The sequence below is a fragment of the Motacilla alba genome, chromosome 2 (assembly GCF_015832195.1).
Source record: "Motacilla alba alba isolate MOTALB_02 chromosome 2, Motacilla_alba_V1.0_pri, whole genome shotgun sequence".
Taxonomy (NCBI): domain Eukaryota; kingdom Metazoa; phylum Chordata; class Aves; order Passeriformes; family Motacillidae; genus Motacilla; species Motacilla alba.
In genome coordinates, this window is record NC_052017.1 from 90,242,173 (window position 1) to 90,263,490 (window position 21,318).

A 21,318-nucleotide genomic window follows, 5' to 3' on the forward strand; every position below is an offset into this window, starting at 1 on the left:
TCCACCCTCTACGGCAGGAGAGGGACAAAGGCAGAGACCATGGGTTTAGATAATAAATTACTGAAAGCAAACAGCAGTGGACTGAGAAATGCCCAGTAACAGCAACAATATTAATAACAAAAGTATACAAAAGGAGGAGGTGTTTTACACACAAAAGGGTGTTCACCACCTTGATATAGTTCTGCGTGGCTGTTGGGACAAAGACAAGATGGTGGCTGCTCCCACACACAGCACTACATGGTTTCCCCAGACAAAGACAGGATGGCAGGTGCTCCCCACAGCACTCTCCTTGTCCCTGAGCTGGGAACAGGAAAACAATGGACAACCCCCAAAAGCTAGATTGTCCACGTTGAGCCACACTGCTGCTTTTGATGCTGGACTCGATTCCGCACTGCTATGGCTGGCACTGGTGTCAGTGCTTTTGACTGCTCCATCCAGCTCCACTTGGCTCCTTTCAGCTTGGATCTACAATAACTTTGCAAATGATTACTGCTACTGGATTACTTAATCTGATACAGTCCATTTAAATGTGACTCCTTAATAGACCTGTTGCCTTAAATGAGGGCAACTGCTTACCCAGGGATAATTCTGCTCTTTTAAACATAATTTAAAGGAAAACAAATCTTTCGTCAAGGCTGGTGTTTTGATTTGGATCCTGTTAAGATTCCCACCAGATACTGTAGAGTACAGAAAAGGACCAGAAAAATCAGGCCTAATACAAACTGGAGAGAGACTTCCAAAAGCACATAGTGTCTTGATGTGTGCGAGTCTTCCTCATTCCTAGTGGGACTTGTGTTCCCAAATTCCCCATGTCCCTTTGAAATTGTATCTGGAATACAATTCCAGTTACTAGTTTTCTTAAAATTGTCATATTTACCTTGTTTCTAAGTTTCACACCGAGTGTATTCCAGATAACTGTGCGGTAGCTATGATACCGTCAAGAAAGGAAAAGGGATAAACATCAAATCATGAGCATAGGTTCAACAACTGTCGCCTAAAAAAGTGTACAAAAATTAAACAATTACTTTCTAGAGATAGTAAAACAATGGAACAGAAGATTACTTGCAATTTCTGGTCCCTTCCTTTCTCTCTGCAGTACATAGGACAGCAGTGTGGCTTCATTCAGCCTTCCAGTTTTTGGACTCAAATATGGGGTATATACATGGGATATATAGTGTTGTTTCTTTTTCTAATTTTGTTTCCGCTTTCTAATAATATCCCTCCTTTTTTTACATAACTCTTAGTCTTTCCCATTGATTTCATTAGTGCTGCATCCCATTTTTTTAAATGAACAGTAGAGGCTGTCATCTTATCATGCCTGCTTCTATACTGACTTTAAGTTGAATGCACCATTACTTCTTTACACAGAAGCACTAGAAAGCACTTCAGACTGATGTTTCTCAGTCTGGGTTTAATATAGGGTTTTAAACTTAATATAACTTTAAACTTAATATAGGGTTTTGAAGCTACCTTTTACTCGCCTTCTGCAGAACTGTTCCTTTCAACATTTTTTTTAACATCCTTTTTCTTTCACATTGCTATCCAGTGCTAATGACAAAGTTTCCACGAAAATGAGTGGATTTTCAACTATATTAACATTTTCAAAAAATATTATTTTTCTTGGGAAAATTTCATTCATGAACACATATGCCTGACCCCAAAAACTTCTGTAATAAAATCTTTCTGTATATTTTTTCTGTTTTTCAGCAATTCACCAAAGTCTATCCAAGACCCTGGTCTATTTGGTTCTCATGTTGTACTATAGTTAATATTTTATAGCTTTTACTTGAATGGTAAATATTATCTTATTTTCTATTTCAAAGTTTTATACTGCTTCATTTCAAAAATTCCCATCTGAGCCATACCTTCTCTTTCCCTACATACTCTCATTTTACGTTCAGATCCGGTTGCTCGCAAATTGGAGGCAGATATTCTAACTATGTTCTGAAGAAAAATTTCTCAGAGATAGTCTAGGAAGTAGGTGCAGGGTTTTCTGACAGCATTCAAACAGATATATATTTATATAATATATATAAACTTTTTTTTAAAATCTAGGTCTACATGCAGATATGCACAGAGCCTGTTTATGTATGCACACACACAGTTATGATGTATCACCCAGTAGCTGTCCACTGTGTCTTCTGCTTTACAGCATCTTGAAAAAACTTTTTTTTCCTTTCATTCATCCTTTCTTGAAGTTTGGCTTTTGGCCATCACCTTTTAACAGTTCTGTAAAATAATTTTCTGTGAAGGAATGACATCATATATCCCACGGGTATTTCTTGCTGAGTTACAATCCTGCATATAAACGTTTATCTCTCACTCCTCCTGAACATGGAGAGGCAAGTATAAACACCCGTAAAAAAATTATAGAGCAGTGCATTAATATGTGTACTTTGAAAAGGCAATAATGTGAAAAATAGAAGTTTTGTAGTTTGCAAAGAATTGTATGAACAATATGATTGCCTTTGCTAAATAACTTAGTTATCAAAATTAATTATTGTAACAAAAAGCTGGATGTCTTTCAATCCTGTAGAATGAAGTTAAGAAACTATTAAAATCTTTCAATATGCAAGTTTCAAATAAGCCATGAGTAAACAACGGTAGCCCTAAAATACAGGAGAAAAATGCTCAGTTAAAAAGGGGTGGACAATCTTAATGCATATGTGAATGGACTGTGTTGTGATATTGCTTGCTTCATGACATTAAATAAAGGGGGTTTTATGAGTATTTTCCTTATATTTCCATATAGCTGTGCTATCTCACATACTTTTCCCAAAATGTCAGTTCATTTCTTAACATAATCTTTTTATTAGCACTTTTTAGAACATAATAAGGTTTTATTTAATTTTTCATCCTTGATCCTCTCAAAGAAGAATATTGAGTGCTGGTGATTTTCATTAAGGGGTTAAGTTCATTGCATGTCCCAAAGTCTTACAGAGATAATTTTATGAAAATTTAAATATTTTTAATAACTTAACTTTTTCAGGATATTTCTCCATCTCTTACAAGGGTGTTATTAATTGTCAAGGTGATGCAGAATGAAACTAACCATGATATATGTGATGCTTGAAAGACCTCTGAATACATCCTACAATAGGAGAATTGTTTGAACATTAAATTTTCCCACTTTTTATTTTAACAAAGCCTTTATTTAAAAAGAAAATGAAGAGGATTTTTTCTTGTAATTTGGGTGTCATTAGTTTTGCATTTAAACCTGGATTTGTCTCATCTCACCTCACATGGCTGAGAAATCTCTTATGAGACTTCTTCTTTCTGTAAGCAATGAAGAGGGGTAATGTTTTGCTTCTCTGTTTCCAAGGAAATTTGAGCAATTAGGATACTAATTTAGGCCCTTTAAGTCACTAAAAAATCACAAAGGATGGTTTTGAATTGTCTTTTTTATATCACGGATCTTCACCCTAAAGCCAGCTCACACGTATAGAGATGCTTCTCATTACTATGGACCTTTGTACTACTAATCAGAAAAAAATTCCATTCAATTTAATAATCTGAGCTAGGTGAACCTTGCTGATGTTTCTTGCCACTACTGTTACGTCAGCGTTGCTCTTCACTTCTTTCTCTGAAGATCAATCCAATTATGTTTGTCCAAACGCATAATAACTTGAAAAGCAAGTTCTTTGCTGTCAGCAGGCTGCAAGAAGCTGGGCTGCTGAGAGGTATTCCTCTTAATGTTGGATTTCTAATGTCAAATTTTCTCTCTTTTTCAGTCAGCAGTTCAGGTCCTTGTTTCCACCTTCATTGAGCAGTGAGTGCATGATGTTCAGCCCTACCAGCCTAAATAAAAAAGCTGACTAGGTCTACCTGGCAGATGTTCATTCATCTTTCCTTTTGGGAATGATTTTGGAAAATCAAGATGACAATCTATCATAGCACCTCATATTGCACTTTTTTCATGAAATGTAGTGAAAGTCCAGTTGCTATATTAAAAATGTTTTACCTTAGAATTACGTGACAATTACATTATTCATTATCTCCTGACCAGTGAAGAGAAAGGATCTTCTATTTTGAATGGTATTCTGTAAACTGTCCAGGTTATGCACATTTTAAGTTGTTAATTTTAATTAGGAAAACAAACCACATTCAGGCCATTATAACAATGCTGCATATTCTTTGTGAATCTCAGACCAGACAGAGAATAAGTCCTGTTTCTGATAGTCTAAATCTAGATTTTTATAAGAAAGAAATAGAGAATATAAGAGTATGAGAATGAATTTTTTTCTTCTTTTTGAAGAAAGACTTGAACTGGTTTTATGGATTAAACTTGTCTACTTTGAATTCCAGAAAAGCTTGTCTAATTGAAATATATTGAATGCTTGATTTAAAAAGTGAAAACTTAAAGCTATGGTTGATATATAGCGTTGAATTCACCTACATTTTCTGACTATCTATTGATTTTGAAAGTCTTTAAATAACTGTATCAGGGAGCTTATTTTGTGTCAGTCAAACCAATTTGCATTAAAACAGTACTTTAAGAAACCTCAACCAAAAATCCTGGCTGAAAAAATGCTTGAGAAGTACATTCCTGGAAGCCTAAAAAGAACTGGAGGGAATGACCAGAAGTATCTTTGGAATAGGAGTGTTTTCAAAAAGTGAATGTGCAGGCATTCTCTTCAAAATGCTGTCTAAAAAACATTCAAAAAACATGCTGCCTTTAACTTGGGCAGAAGACTTCAATGAAGTTTTCTGTTTGGTTTTGTATGTTTTAAAAGGTTTCCTCTTTTCTTTTGTAATAAGCATTTTCTAACCATGAACAAATTTCAGTGTTTTAGCTATTGAATCCTCTTTTATAGCACAAACCACAGGGGGCCTGCTTCAGTGAAGGAAGCTGAGACCCAAGTAAGCCTCTGAGTTTCAGCCTTGGCTAACATAATGATTTTCTGTTTTTCTGTTACCTGGAACTGTTTTGGTGCATGAAGATAGGAAGTACTACTAGAGATTTACCCAGTAATTTAAGATATATAAGACTTTGAGAAAATAATATTCTCTTGGAGATATTCTCAACTTTTACAAAGAGAAATTGATGGGGAATTCATCAAGAGATTTATTCCCTTAGGCCTTATTTCTCTGTGCAATGTATAAGATGCATGATTTTAAACAGCGGATTTTACATCACTGACTTTCAAGATTTCCTATTTTAATTTTTCAGCAGGTGGTTTATAGAGCTAAAATATTTCAAAAATCTCTTTAAAAGTAAATGGTGCTGGTAGGACATTCAAGCTGTATGAAGATGAAATTTCTCTACATGACAGCAATGCACAGATTGTGTCTTGTTGCACTGAGAAAAGCAAAGCTTTTTTACTGACTGCTAGATGACTTATGGTGACTTTCATTTTTTTTTTTCTTTGATTTTTTTCCAGCTTTCATTTGCAGCAACAACTCCAGAGTTGGCTGATAAGAAAAAATATCCTTATTTCTTCCGGACAGTGCCATCTGATAATGCAGTGAACCCAGCAATTTTGAAGTTACTCAAACATTATCATTGGAAAAGAGTAGGAACTTTAACCCAGGATGTACAAAGGTTCTCTGAGGTAAGATTTGCATAATTTATAGGACACACAGAGAGATACTAATATCAGATTTCTAAGTAGTTAGTTCCTTTATTAATAGCAATTCAGGAAAAAGAAAAAAAGTCCCACTGTTTCAGTCCTGTTTGGCTTTCTCTTAGTAGGTCGCATTTGCTGTACTGAATAAGCTTAATTCCCTTCTGGGGTTTATTTGAGTATGTGTAATGAAAGCTACTCATTCTTTCTCATGTCTGTTTTTTACCCACAAGATCATTGCACCCTAGTGCAAAGGTTCCTTTATACTCTTTGATTTACAAAAATATATGTTTTTGAGGGAGGCTTGTATTCTGATTCTGGTTCCCTTAAAAAGGAGAAAAAATCCAATTTCACCATGTTCCTTTTGTGCTCTGATTTATTACAAGCATCAATCTGAGCACTGAGGAACAAAATCTGGTAAGTCTAGCTGAAAATATTGGAGGAGCTTGCAGAGACAAAAATGTCTGAAGCCCCCAGAACTAATAAGATCGCATACCATGCACCCCACACATCTTTAAAGTTTCACCCTGAACAACATTTTGGTCATGTAAATTGCAATAAAGTATTGACTAAATGCCATTAACCATAGTTTTAACAACTGAGTGAAAAAAAATCTTAAATGTAATGAAATAGAGAAAGACAAGGAAAAGAATTGGCTCATTAATTATTAGAGAGGTAAAACTAATAGAGACATGCCTGGTTGTTTGGTTGTTGGAAGGTTTTTTTCCTTCCTCAGCATTGATTTTATAAAAGGATGACTGTGCTCTGAAGACTAGCGTAATTAAAACTGGAGAAGAGGGATAAGAACAGGTTAGAGTCATCTTAGATAAGTCAGATATTTTCAAATTGTCTAGCACAATTAATTCACTATGGAATACTTAAGAAATCTTAGACTCGTCCCTTATGAGCTTTGAGAATTAAAGGATAAAAAGTAAATGAATTTTAGGGGGAGGGAAGAAACCTTTGTGTGTGTCTTTCCAGAAAACACACAAAGGCCCTGGGAATTATAGGCCAGTCAGGTTAAATTTGATTCCTGGAAAGACACTTGAGCAAATAATCTGTTTGGAATCACACAGGAGATAAAAAGATGCTAAACAATGGTGAAAATGAATTTGTCAAGAATAAATCATGTAAAGCAATCTGATTTCCCTTTGTTACAAGGTAACAGGTCTCAAGGAGGTGTGATAGGTGATGTGTGATATTTCATGACTTATAAAATGTTAAAAGTGCTCCTAAAGAAAAGTAGAGGAAACTCAATTTTGGTGAAGATACTGTAAGAGCAATCTAGTCTCTAACCAGTATTTCTGCAGCAGAAGTTAATTGATATCTGGTTCATAGAATATTTGTTTTCAAAACAAATGCTGAAGCAAAAAGTCACAAAAAAAAGTATGGTATGCTTTACCCTTCTCTGTCTTGGAAATAATTTCAGTGAGTAGTTATCAATGGAATCCTGTCAAACAAGAAGGATGAGATTCTGTCAAATGGTATTCTCTAGAAAGCGATAAGGTTTTCTCTAGATAGTATGATAGGGAAAATGTTTATTAAATTGCACTTGATACCTACTTGGGAAAAGTTGCAAGTACTTTGCTGAAGACAGGATTGAGTTTCAGAATGATATTGATACTGGCTTGACTCCAGCCAGCAGCCAAGCAACACACAGCCGCTTGGTCATTCCCCTGTAAGCAGGTTTGGGGACAGAATCTGAAGCGCAAAAGCCAGAAAACTCAGGGGTTGAGATAAAGACAGACTCATAGGGAAAGCAAAAGGCATGTGCACAAGCAAAGCAAAACGAGGAGTTCGTTCATTGCTTCCCATAGGTGGGCAGGTGTTCAGCCATGTCCAGGAGAGCAGGGCTTCATCTCACATAACAGTTACTTAGGAAGATAAACAACATCACTCCTAATTTCCCCCCTTCCTCCTTCTTTCCCCACTTTATATACTGAGTATGATATATATGTTCTGGAATATTCCTCTTGTCAGTTTGGATCACCTGGATGCAAGATGTTTAGACTCCTTGATTTAATGTAAAAAGTAGAAAGGAAGCAAAGAGCTCTTGTTGCACCATCACGACGTAATGCAATATTGACACTTAAGAGACACAAAGTAAACTATAACTCTCCTTAGTGGTCATTAGGTGGAAGTCGGAACATCAGGTCTAATATCATTTTCAAGAAGGAAGTAGGTCAGAGAAATCTGTGAAAGACATTGGGTCACTTGGAAACATTTAATGATAAAGATTAGAAGTGAAAAAAATCAAATAGAAAGGGTAGATTGTTTAACTTTTGTTGTATAGGGTTTTTTAGGATAAAACGAAACAAACACAACACAGGGATTCTTGGTCTTCCTTTGGAGCAGCCAGAGGGACTTTGTGTCTGTCAGGGTCACTTAAAAAATTTTGCATTTTTCAAGGGTTTGCAAGAGTGCTGCACTTGAGTTCAAAGTCTCTTCATTTCTCTTGAAAGGTAAGCAACGACTTTCTGTGTCTGCAAACCCAATTTTCTGTGATTCATGACAGCTTTCAAGTAGTGCAAGATTCAGTTAAAGCTTCCTTGAATTGCAGTGATTTTTATACAGTTGAGTCCGGTGTCTTCAAAATTATTAGAGCTCAATTCTTCCTTTTTCAGCTCCATGGAGAGTTTTTTGCCTTCCCCCATACAGACAGTGAAAGCCCAGGAAAAACTGCAGGAACTAATTAAATTGCTGTCTGGGAGCAGTGAGGAATGGGAGTCATGAGCAGAAGAGCATGCAGCAGCTGGGCAGAGCCCAGTCCCCCTGCAAGACAGGAGGGCAGACCCAGGGACTGAGGCCAGGGTCGGCCAAGTGTGCCGATCATCAGGCAAGTAAGTCTATGGCAATGAAGCAGGTCCAAGGCCAAGCTGGCAAGTCAATCCACAAGTCAGGGTCGGGTCTAGTGTCTGCTGGATAGGTCTGTGGCAGAGACTGAAGACACAGGACCAAGGGCTGGAGAGAGCTCCCAGAGGAAGGACCATCAAGGCCTGTTAGTGACCCTCAGGTTCTGGTCAACTGAAACTATAATTTTCCCTCTAAAAGAACATCCGGCAAAATTATTTTTCTTGACTTTTTTTGAAAGTGACAGAATAGTTGAATAGGATCTAAAACATCTCTGTTGTAAAATGACAATGAGCTTGGGATGTGAATAATGGTCTTATCTATAATGAAAATGCATTACAAGCCATTAGATGAGAAGTAACTGAATATCTTCTCTTACTCTTATGCAAAATAAACTAAACAGAAACTAATCTATGGGATCTTTAGTGAAATCTGTGTATTAACTCAGGTGGTTTACTCTTAACAGTGAGACAGAGCAGTTCTCTCATTTTTTCATCTCCCATGTCTCAAACTGCATTAGTTTGGCAGATCACTTTCTCTTTTTTTTTAATCTACAGCAGTTTGGATATCTATCTAAATTTCCTCCAGTGGTCCCTCCACCTAAACACATAGGGAATTAGATGCTTGTTCTTGCATAGGGACTTCATACTCATGTAGTTTAGTCAACAGGAATCCTGACTGCAAATCTTTACCTGCCATCTAAGTTAGGGATTTTTGGGCTGATGAATCTTTTTCCTTAGCTAGATCACTGTTTCTTGTCCCTCTGCAATTTGTACTTTGATCCTATCTCCTGAAAAATTAAAGCTCACCTAACATAACTGCAGGTTAGCTGCCCCTTAAAGTCATCAAGCTGTCTTTTTGGTTTACTTTTACTTGTAATGAGGCAGTTGTCTCAGTTGCTTAGTTTATCTGTCTCAGTCCAGTTGATCTCTGAAGGCCAAGATCACAGAGAATCTCTTGCTTCTATTTCAATTGTTTCCTTTGGGAATCCTTTTCTGTGAGGCTTTTAGTTATCTCCCATTTCCTTTTACTTGGTGAAAAAACTTTGGGTTATCACCCATTTCCTTTTCCTTGGTGAAAAAAACTTCTCTTTCTTATTAAAAAATGTTATATCTTCCTCCTTCTCCAGGTCAGAAAGAGAGATTAAGGGTAGGTAGAGAGAATGAAGAATTTTATGGCACTGTGCTTTCAGTTCTTAGAGCACATGGGCAATATCTATGCAATTTATACTGCTATTGTGGCTTGAGACTCCCTTTCTTGGCATTACTTGGATTCAAGGATTATGACTTTTCAAGCGACCTGTATTTTATGGCTGCCAATAGGTGAGCTCACTGTTGTAAGTTCTTCAGGTCTCCATAAATATCCTTTCCATTGGGTTAATATTTCAATTGTGTAAGTTGACTTGGTGTAAGAAAAATGTACACACTTCATCAGTTCTGTTATTTAACTAGGACAAATTCATACCTACTGTGCTTCTGTGTCCTAGATTTTATGGATTTCTGCCCTGTTATCATCCTCTGGGAGAAGGCTCTGTTTCAAAAGTTAATTCTGGGGCAAAGACTTATAAATGAGGTTACAAAATATTTCAGGATTTTCAGCTCAAAATGTTTGCTGTGGTACATAACTGTAGGGTAATTTAGGTTGGAAGAGATATTGGGAGGACTCTTGTCCAACCAGCTGCTCAAAGCCTGTCTAGCTTTAGTGTATAACCCCTGAAGGGTTATAGCTGTTTGTCCTGGTAGGGTTAGTTTTTGCAGTCCAGGAGGGGACATATCCAGGACCCAGAAGTTATTCTCTACCACCTCACCTCATTCCTGGGATTTATGGGAAAGGAGTCTCTTCCAGGGAGAAGGGGTCCCTTCCAGCTTTGCATAGTGTGGTGGAGGGAACAGTGGGGAATTGTTGTTTCCATATGAATTGTCCACATCTTTCTTGTACCCTTTGTCATTGGTATTGCTGCTGTTACAGTTCCTTCTCTTATCTCATTGCTGTTTCCAGTAAATTGTTCTTATCTCATCCCATGATCTTCACCTTTTGTGCCTCTCACACTGCTCTCCATCCCGCCACAGGGGAAGGGGAAGAGGGTGTGAGCAAGAGGCTCATGGTTTCACTGGGAGTGCTAAATTGGAGAATGACATTCCTAAACCACAACACTGTTGCACACACACAGTTTTCAGTAAAGGCCTGACTATATCCTGTTTCTGATTCACAGATGATCTTTCAGCTGATTGAAACCTATGCAGTGGTTGGTGCTTCAAGTTTTACTGCTGCCAGGCAGTAACTGTTTGGGATTGTATTTTGAATTAGTCAAACCAAGCAATATTCCCATGGTTTGTTGTCCTTCATGCTTCAGTGGGAAGAGTCATGGGAATACAGCTATACTTAGCTATCACTAAGTCAGAAGTTCTGGAGAAGATGTAAAGGCTACATGTAAAGGCTAGAAGATATAAAATATATGACTGGGAAACAGAAAAATGTATACTCACGTACTGGTTTGCTTTATTTGCTTATTAGTAATTCTAATTTACTTTGCTTCTGTATTTTTCTGTTATTTCCTGGATATTTTTCATTTTATTTGTACACCTTTTTATTCATGGTTTGTTTCAAACTGGAAGCTGGCACTTGATTGCAATACACTAAGAGGGCTTCCTTATTTTGTGATATAGACTGGCTTCAATTACTTCTTTTTGTGATCATCTCAAGTTGAAATTCATTGAAACTGCATATTAAGTTAGCATTTGATAGAATATTCATGATATTTCTAGATTTAAAAATCTATATATACATTTTCCTCCCACTGAATACCTTGTCTGGGATTGTTTTTAAAATAAGTTAAATTCTGTTCATCTCAAGTGAATCTTTGTTTTTCCCTACCTCTTAGCAGTCATCTCTTTATGTGATTTCTCTGCTTCTTCATGGAAATATTGAGAACTTGTAATGTAATTTTATAAATGTAGGTGGCATTTCAAAAAGGCAGAAGAAATGAGAAGTGTGCAGTATGATAATGAAATACATTAAAAATATCAAGATAAAATATTCTCTCCTGTGACTCTGTCATAGTCTTCATTGACTTCAACAACTTCAAAATATGTCAGTGACAAAAACTTAAGAAAAACAAACCTTGTAAGTGGACAAAAAGACTTTTTCTTTTTTTTTCTGGATGACATGATGAACGCTAAGGATTTATTTAGATTATGTTGCATCTTGTACACTGACAATGCAACATCTACAAAAAATCAGCAGGCCATTAGGATCAATTTTACCTAAATTTAAAGAATTTAGTATCTCTAAATTCCAAGTTTCATCCCAGAAAATGTAATACTGGAAAAAATAAAATTGTTCCCCAGAAAAGCAGCTAACAGTAAGTCTTCTTAACACAGTACATGTCTGTTAATGCAAAATTTCACGTGAGTTAGTGATCAGTTCTGATAAGAATTCACTGGGTAAGCAGAGGCAATGAGAGAATTATTGTGTGGCTAAGAAGACTTGGGGAAAATAAATGAGATAGCTGTTGACCTTTCAAAGTTCAGACAGAAAACAAGCTTGAGACACCAGTTTTTGATGACTACATATATATCATGTAGACTTCAAGGTGTGATTATATTTTTTGACTCCTTAGGTTTGGCTTCTGAGGATCAAAAAGAGGAGCAGAGCTTTCCACTCTCCATCACAATTGCCAAGAGGTTTTAGGGCAGCAAGAAAAACATTACTTTTTGTCCATAAATGAGCTTGCAAGCCTCAAATATACCAAATAACACAAATGTTTAATCTGGGAGCTCTGAATAGTACACAGCAATTTCATCCAAGAAGGAGTGCTCTACCTTCAACTTTTATCAGAAAAAAAAGGAAAGGCAGATTAGAGAGACACAGAAGGCAGTAAAAGGAAAATATGTGAAAAAGCATGAAGAGAAGATATTGAGAGCAGAAAATCTGAGGCATTATAAATGCAATTGTTTAACTATAAAACTCTTAAAAACTGTCTTTTCCTAATGCTTGCTTTTTTTCAAAGTGTCATGTGCCTGAGGTATTCTTTCATATTGTCTTATTCCAAATTCCTAGCTGATTTCTATAGCAAAATTTTAGGAACAATTTAATTCAAGTTTTCTTGACCTTGCAGAGAAGAATGAATTCCTCTATTATGCTTTCCTATAATTCAAGTTGATACATTAAGATCTTCACAGAAAGGCAGTCTCTGAAAGTGACTTTTACTAACAAAGGGAAACTGAAGTACTAGATCTAGTGGGATTCTTCTGGGTCCTGGTAAATATTTAGAAGCTGTGAGATTATGGCAAGGTCATAAGACTATGATATAGGAAATGGGAATGGATCAGAGAGATAGAACCGCAGCCCAGGTTTGTCCCTCTCCATAGGAAATGGTCTTTGCACATTCAGCTACAAAGCAGGGGGTCATTTTAGGTGAGAATTGTAAATAGCAGTTAGAAGTGACTATATACAGGCAGCCTTTTAGTACCTTTGCAGATGAAGACTTCACAGCCTCCCTGGGAAACTTGTGAGAGTGGTTGGTGATCCTCACTGTTGCAAAGCATTTCCTGATTGTCCAGATGGTACTTCCTAGGTTTCAGTATATGCCCTTTGATCTTGTCACTGGGCATCACTGAAAGAAGCCTTTCTTCATCCTCTTCACCTTCATGGTCCTTCTCTGGTCTCTCTCCAGTGTGTCCATGTCTCTCGTATTGAGAGGCCAAGAACTGAACCTGCCATTCCATGTATGAGTTCAGCAGTGCTAAGCAAAGGAGAAGGATCACCTCACCCGACTCACTGTGACAACACTCCTTCATGCAGCCCAGAATATTATTAGCTTATTTGCCACAGGAGCCCATTGCTGGCTCATCTTCAACCTGTTGTCTACCAGGACCATCTCCACCAAGGGCTTTCCATTGGGCAGATCCAGCATGTATTGCTGCAGGCTGTTGTTCCTCCCCAGCCTAGGGCTTTGCACCTCCCTTTGTCAAACATGAGGGTCCTCTCAGCCCATGGCAGTACAACCCTATTGTGTATCAGTCACTCATCTCAGTTATGTGTCATTAGCAACCTTGCTGAGGGTACCCTCTGCCCCATCATCCAAGTCATTAATGAAGATGTTGATCAGGTCTGGAGCCAGTACTGACCCCTGGGGTACACTGCTACCTTCAGGGCTCTGCCTAGACCTCATGCCACGGGGTGCAGCCATTTGGGCCAGTTTTTAATTTACCTCGCTGCCCACTTGTCCAGCTCATACTCTGTTAAATCTATGAGACTCTTACAGGACAATGTCAGGAGTCTTGCTGAAGTCTAGGTAGACACTATGCTCCATCACCTTCTCAAGGATGGATGTGGGGTATACTGGCCTGTAGTTCCCAGTCATTTCCTTTCCTCCAGTCTTCAGGCACTTCTCCCAGTCACCATGATTGATTATTGCTGCAACAGAGTATCACCTACATTGGTGTGCTCAGTAACTGTTTGCCCACAAGATCTCATTAGTTTCATTGTCCATCCCTAGGAAAAGCTCCATATAGTCCAGCTGTTCTGCCTCATAAAGGGCAAACCCACCTCCTCATTCTCCTCCCCTCTTTCCAAAGGAACCTGTATCCCATTGCATCACTCAAGTTACATGATCCATCCTACCTTTTCTGTGAGCCCTATAAAATGGTAGACCCACAGCAGCTCAGTGATACCTAAGTCACTATGTTTATTCTCCATACTGCATGCATTAGTGTATGTGCACTGCCAAGGGCAACCCCACATGCTGATTTCCCAAAACAATGGGAAGATTTCTCCATAATGGTGCTTTGTAGGCACATCCTTGCTTACATTTTGGAGGTGACCCTGCTTAGGCTGCTTAAGCTTTGTTTTGTTGATTTTGTGATCCCTTTTGGTCATGTCACTCCAGGCCCTTTACTTATCAACCCTCTCTGCCCTTCACTGTCTCTTAGTGCTTCTGATAACTCTCTCCCCTGTCATTCTTAGTTCAAAGTGCCTCTTCAACAGGTCAGCCATTCTGCCGGCAAAGATAACTTTGTCTCACTCAGTAAGAGGGATCCCATCTCTCTCTCAAGCAAATGTTGACCCACAAACGGGGTTCTATAGTTGTAGAAATCAAAACCCTCTCACCACAACCAGCTCCACAACCAGTTGTGGATATGTATTACCAGCTGCCTGCTCCCCACAACCTTTCCCCTCACCAGCAAGAGTAAGGAAAACACCATGTGGGCTCCTATGCCCCTGGCCACTGCCCATAGAGCTTGAAGTCACTTTTGATACTCTCCAGGCAGCATTACTGGTGCCCACACAGAAGAGCAGCAGAGAGTAATAGCAAGTGTCAGGAAAGCTTTGGCACCCTTTAAATATTATCCCAGATCCAGGTACCCAGAAAGCAGCAAACATCTCTAGATCATAGGTCAGGTCCACAGATGAGTTCCTCTGCTCTCCACAGCAAGGAGCCACCAATTACTATTTCTTGTTACTTCTTCCTGGTGGTCTTGCATGATTTAAGGTTGGGTTTAGGGGACCCAGATACTTTGCTTGAAAGCACATTTCAGTCATCTTTAGGATTCACTATACTACTGGGAGGGTAGTGAATCTGTCACATTTGTAGACCTTTATGTGAATCAGGAGTTTTCCTCTTGGTACCAGAGATCGCTGACTTGTCATGGACAGCCTGAATCTCCACTGCATCTTGGGGTGCAGGGATACTGAAACTATAATGTGTCCGAGAAGTCTGTGTGTGTGTCTGTCTGTCTCTCTTTCATCTTTCCTGCTGTTGTGCAACCTATGTGTCAATACCACACTTGTGTTTATGCTGATTTGAACAGAGTTGTCTGCCTCTTTCTCTCTTCCACCTCTCAGTTCTTTCTTGTGCTCTTCTGCATAAGTTTCTCTGCTTGCCTGTCCCTAGGAGCTGTATTCTGGGCTTGGCTCTTGCAGAGGCTTCTCCTGAGCACCAGCTGAAAGGATTCTTGACCCTCTGTAATTTGGTGGCTGCAAGAGGCTCTAAGCATCTTGGGTCAAGGGCACCTGGGCATGTTCATTAGAATTTGCTAGAGCACTTTGGGGCCATGCTGGCATGGCTCTCCTTATGTCATCCTTGCCTGGCAGTAGCAGGCACCTTCAAGTTTCTCAGAGGATTAGAGGATTCCTGAGTTTTCTCATTATCCTGGACCTTGTGCCCAGAGGATCACAAAGCAAAGACCATTGACTGCTCCACAGACTGCTGTGTCTGTTTGGGACATGCAAAGAGCAAAGTCTGGATGGAGATAATAAAGAGAGAAGCAGAGGGCAGGAAAAATAAATCACAACTTAGTTTTCTTGAAGGAAAATTATGTCAGAGATGGTAAGCTAATTGATTTCTTAGAACTATTAGAGTGGATTTTAATGCTTGGCTGAATTTTTTTTTGGTTGATACAGTGCCCTGCAGGACCTGGGCAGAACAGGGAAGATCGGATGAGTGCAGGGAGTTCTAAGTCAGTTCAGAAGCACAGCCAGAGGGAAGGCTCCAGAAAACAGTAGTACTTTTAGAATAAAGAAGTTGATAGTGACTTTTTCTTTTAAAGGAATAGCCCTGGGATGGATTTTTTTCATTGTATTAATTCATTACTTTAGGGAGAACAACTTACGAACCTGTGAAAGTTGTAGATGACACAGGGAACAAAGAAATTCCCATTACAAAAAAGAAAAAGATCATCACAAGGTTTGGTCTCTATGATCTTGTTAAAAGGAATCAGAAAATGAAGTGTGGTAGGCTTTGCATGTGGTAAGGTTTCCAGATACTACAGGATTTTAATTAAACAGATTCCAGCTGATGCAGAACCATAAGACATTGAGGATGGTTTCAAATACTCTCTTTTAAACTCTCTTCCTTTGGATCATTATAGCTGTAGCCTTAAATATTTTATTGCAGATTTAAATTTTAGTTCTGTAAAAATGTTTTACAGCCTGCAGCATATGAAGAGACTTCCCATGTGTGGATATTTTAAATCCGTGTATCAACTCTTTGGTTGAACCAGGCAGTCCCTTTCAATGATAAATTCTTGTGGATTTTAGACCCTGTTCTTAACAAGAACCTCTTTTCCTTATTCTTTCTTAAATCCAATCAATCAGAGCTGTAAGCTCCTTCTGCAAGTAAAAATTTTTGATTTCCCTGGTCAGTGTTACATCACCTTATGGAGAATTTACTTAAGATAAATAGATTTTTTTCTGTTTGTTAGAAAATACAGAATGAATCAAACTCTCATTATTGAAAATTTTATTATAATAATCATACTGTTATGATTCTGAAGATACACTTGAAAGTGTTTTAATTTTTGCCAAATGCCTCTTTTTTAGCCTAGCTCAGACAGCTACTTGTGCATTGTATTGGTATTACCTGGCTAAATGAATGCATGAGGACTTCCAGCATACAGATTTCTAAACTTTGACTGCAATCAATACTGTCAGAACGAACTTGAGATCAACCCTTTCTGTAAATGTCAAAAGCTAAATGACATACATGTTAAATAGGAGTTAAATTCACTAAAACTGTTGCAGTGGCTGTCTTGGCTTCTTCTCCAGAGCTCTTTGTAATTGCCGTGAAGGAGCTTTCAAGAGGTTCATAACCTAGGTCTGTAAAAAGTATATAGGCTTCAAAACCTGTGGAGTTTTGTTCTTCCTCCTGACACAACTGATGGGGTAGTGGATAAATCATTTTTGGGGGCATTCCCAAAATCAGAGGCAGAGATGACAACACACAGACCGATGAACTAATAAAGGTAACTAAGAATCGACACTGAGATTTCTGTGTATTACAAATGCTGCCATTTTTCTAGGAAGTTAAAGCCTTCCTCTGGGGCTATAGGGATGTACTTCTGCTCATGCAGAATTTGCATCCCCAAATAAATTTCTGGACTCCAGAGTGCTACTGTCTGTACTTCAAAGACTGAATGGAGGTCAGTGCTTTCTCTCAGAAAGCTATTTCTGCAGATGATATTTTTGCTTTAGTTTCTCATTCAAGAACATGCCAAGGAAGTGGAAATTCTCTTTTCTGTTCCCTTCTCTTTGAATCCTCTGAAATGAATTCAAACTCACATCAGCCCACTGCCTGGATGGGGACCTAATCATCAGAGTGGCAGACATCTGCTAACTTTTTTGGCAGTAACTTCAAGTACTTTGGCTACTGTAATAAATGGGAGTATGACCCCTTCCAGAAGGATACAGTGTAGGTGGAAAACGAGGAATATGTCCAGGTACTCTTAAACAGATACATAACAAGAAATGCTTATGTTTGCTCTGCAATGCTCTGAGGGAGGAAAGTGGGTGGTGAATTCCTGTACTTCATTCTGCAAATTACACATCTACTAAAGGGAGGAGGAGTACAGAACAGAATTAGACAGTGTTGTACAGAACGTGTCGCTTACAAAGCTTCTTTTGAAGTTCAGCCTGTATATGGACATTGAGCTGGCACTGTTTGGATGATAAGAAATGAGCAGATGTTGGACTTCCTTCTGCAGAGACTGTTCTAGTCATTCCTTAGATATGCACAGTTAGTAATGCAGCATGAGCAGGAGTGCCTTTGCTGCGCCTTTGTTTGCCATGGGAGACATAATGGAGATTTGTTCTCACATGTTTTACATCCCCAGTCTATATAGGGGTTGCTAAGAGAAATGCAAACTTCACCATGACAGACAAGACAATATATGGTATTAGCAGGTCTTAACAGCAACACCAAAGCATATTTAATAATGCTCTGTGATCAAATGCAGCTTTCCAGACAGGAATAACAGGTGTCAAGGACCAGGCTAATCTGTTCAGCCATTTCAATTGTATACCCAGGATGCAGTTACTTTTCCTAATAAGTAAATAAACAGTATCATTTAGAAAAATACATCAGTAAAAGTGTACATGTGGGAAACAAGAGGCTCTGGCTTTGCAGTTATCAGGAGTGGTGCTTTGCATGGTGATTGCTGAAACCATGGCTTCCTACAGAAGCAGTAATCCATCCATAAAACAAATGTCCTTCCTATTCAATGTAGAGCCATACACCCCCATAGTTCCTCTTGCCTTCAAGCATGGACACAACAAAGTGCTTGTTTGCAGTCACCAAGAGGGAAGCAGGAATGTTTTTCATAGACCTTACTTGGCTCACTTTCCTCTCTTGCTTTGTGCTGAACTCTTCTGAACCTTGTCATGACTCCAGCTTGAAAGTTTCCCTTCTGTGATCCTTCTGCCTCTTGAGGTTGCATGGAGCAACCCTTCTGAAGGGTATAGTCTAAAGTGATTTTGTAGATGAGATACTAATTTTATACTGAGTGCAGAATCCAGCTGCATCATCTTTATCAATGAAAAGTGTAGCCTTTAAATTTCTTCAAGTCATTTTCATCACTGCCCAGCTTCATCAGGAATTGTCCTCTTGTCTTTTCAAGATGTCTTCTCTAAGACTGTAAAACTTCAGTTAATGTCAGGACTAAAATAACTATCTCGAAGGTATAAGAGGGTGGAATCTGTTTCAAAATGCAACAAATTATATAGATTTTCATTTTCACTATATGGTTTTCTATCCAGTCCTGATAATCATGTAAGAATTCATAGGAGTTCAGAGACTCTTAGGCTAGAATGGAACCAAATTGCCATGCTCATGCAGTGTGTTGCTTGCAAAGGTCCCAGCTCTGATATCTTTGTACAGAAAAGTTATATTCCTCACAGTACCACAGATTGCAGGGCTGTCGGCATCACATTGAAATGATATCCCCTGGAAAAGAGGAGGAGGGAAATATGAGAATTACCTTTTCATTATGGTACACTGCACTGTACCCTTTAGCTCTTATTTTGTTTTCCAGTAATTTTCTTCATTTTAGCTTTAGCTTTATTTGTTTAATTTCAGGCTGTATGATATTCTGATGCACTAGCAAACCAATTTGCCTACAGCCTAGTAAAAATCTCATGTTTTGCCTCTATCAAGTCTAATGATTGCAAAAGTGTTTGTTTTTGCACTGGTGGAACAGACAAGTGCTCTGTGTTACCCTTGTCAGTCTTCTGCAATTGGTCCTGAGGTTTTCTTCCAGACCAGCTTTGGTTTGTTTGTCAAGCATGGTGAAATGAAAACCATGGTATGAAGTTTTCTGTGGTGGATATCATCACCAATGGTTTCATAGATGCTTTTGTTTATAAGAATACTATGCCCTTCAGGATAAATGCAAAGGCAAGAAGCAAGAAATTCTCAATGAACCGGAAGCTAGCTGTTTTGAGGTTTTTCCTACTGTTAAAGTTACTTATAATTTGTGCAGGTCTACAAATACAAAACTAATGAAATCCCCCTACCTTGACTGCCTTGTTTAGCTTAAATTTTGTGTTCTTAAAATGCTTTGCACAACTTGTTTCATTCTTTCCATATAAAATACTTTCTTAAATTTACCTCTGATTGAGAGTTTCTTCCTCTGGCAAGATTCCTGTATTTTGTTGACCAACACCCTTAGGCAAATTTTTGACTCAAAAAAAAGGTAAAGATTAATTCTGAATGGTTTTGATAAAACAGAAGACTAGATTCAGAACTGGTCCTTTTAAGTATTTACTGTACTAACAGAGTGCGATCCATGTAAAGTTTCAGTTTTTCAGATGACTGAGGACATTCCTGCATAACTGATGCCTCAGGGCCAGAATGCTCCCTTAGCTCACAGGAATTGCTCTGTGTTTGGGATTCATTTTGTGTGGTGTTAACCACAGGAGAGGGAGATGATGATCTGTAGCTGAGATGATGGGTGGGGCTGGGGTCAAGAGCACAGAGCAAGGTGATGGGAACAAGAGAAACTACAGGAGTAATAAAGCAGGGTGAAGGGACACCTGCCTCAAATGTCTATAGTCCCTTACAGAAAAATACAAAAGAGCACTGCTGTGTTGCGGCAGCTATTGATCAGAGTTTAGTGAAAGTAACCAGGCAGCCTGAAATATGGAACATACTGAGGTTTCAATACATATTTGCATAAGAAAAAAATGGTTAATTGAAAATAAATTGATTATTTTTCCTTTCTCTTATGGAAACATCCCTTCTGCTGAATGAATATTAAGCAGTCTGTGTAATTCTTGATGAAGTAAGTGATTTGCATTTACTAAAAAGCAACCTTAAGCAAGGCTCACAGATCCTTTGAATCTGTGGTAGAAATTCTAGGCCAATTTAAAATAAAACTGTAGACAAGAACTGAATGCACATTAGTTTTCAATTATTAGAATGAAAGACCTTTTTCCTGTAAAACTTAACATAAGAATGAAGGACAGGGAGGGAAAAATAACGCACGTCTTTTCAGATGTACACTGTACGCATGTTTGAATTTCAGTCAGAGATGCAACGAAAGGAAAGCAATCTCAGCTGTGGCTAGGCTTAGCTGCAAACTTTTATCTCTGGAAAGAAGAAAGCTAAATAGAATTACTTGATAAGCAAATGCTGAACTCTATGGGACCTGAGATTGCAGATCTAAAGAATGTGTCTGCACCAAAAAAATAAAAGTTCTTACCTGTCTGCAAGACAGAAAAAACTTTCAAAAAGGATTTGGTTTGTTAAGGCTAAGATTCTGTCAGTATCCATCAAGTGGTTTTGATGCAGTGCTTTCTGACTAAAGCATTGTGCCCTCTATTTTGCAAGAATTCCAACTGATGAATTTCCTTTCAGCATTAAAATATTTTTATTTTTCCTTAAAAACCTGTTATGTTCCAGATCTTAATACACTGTTATGTGGTATAACATAGCAATCTTCCCCTGAGCTTCTGTTGCTGACTATGGCATCATATGGTGGGGAATATCCTTTTAGTCAGTTTGGATCAGCTGTGCTGGCTGGGTCCCCTCCCAACATCTTACCTCTTCCAATTTTACTTATTTTGGGGGACAGGAGGCAGAGAGAAATCCTTAACTCTGTGCAAGCATGATTTAGCGATAGCCAAAACC

The 21,318-nt window shown here is 38.4% G+C and overlaps 1 protein-coding gene across 6 annotated transcripts in view; it reads left to right on the top strand.

Annotated features, from left to right (window-relative positions):
• The window catches only part of GABBR2 (gamma-aminobutyric acid type B receptor subunit 2), a 456,379-nt gene that overhangs the window by 177,454 nt on the left and 257,607 nt on the right, over positions 1–21,318 (top strand). For all 6 annotated transcript variants that reach the window (XM_038127756.1, XM_038127754.1, XM_038127759.1 and 3 more), the window contains one exon: positions 5,382–5,552. In XM_038127756.1, coding sequence (XP_037983684.1) covers positions 5,382–5,552 — 171 coding nt within the window. The remainder of the gene's footprint in view (positions 1–5,381; positions 5,553–21,318) is intronic.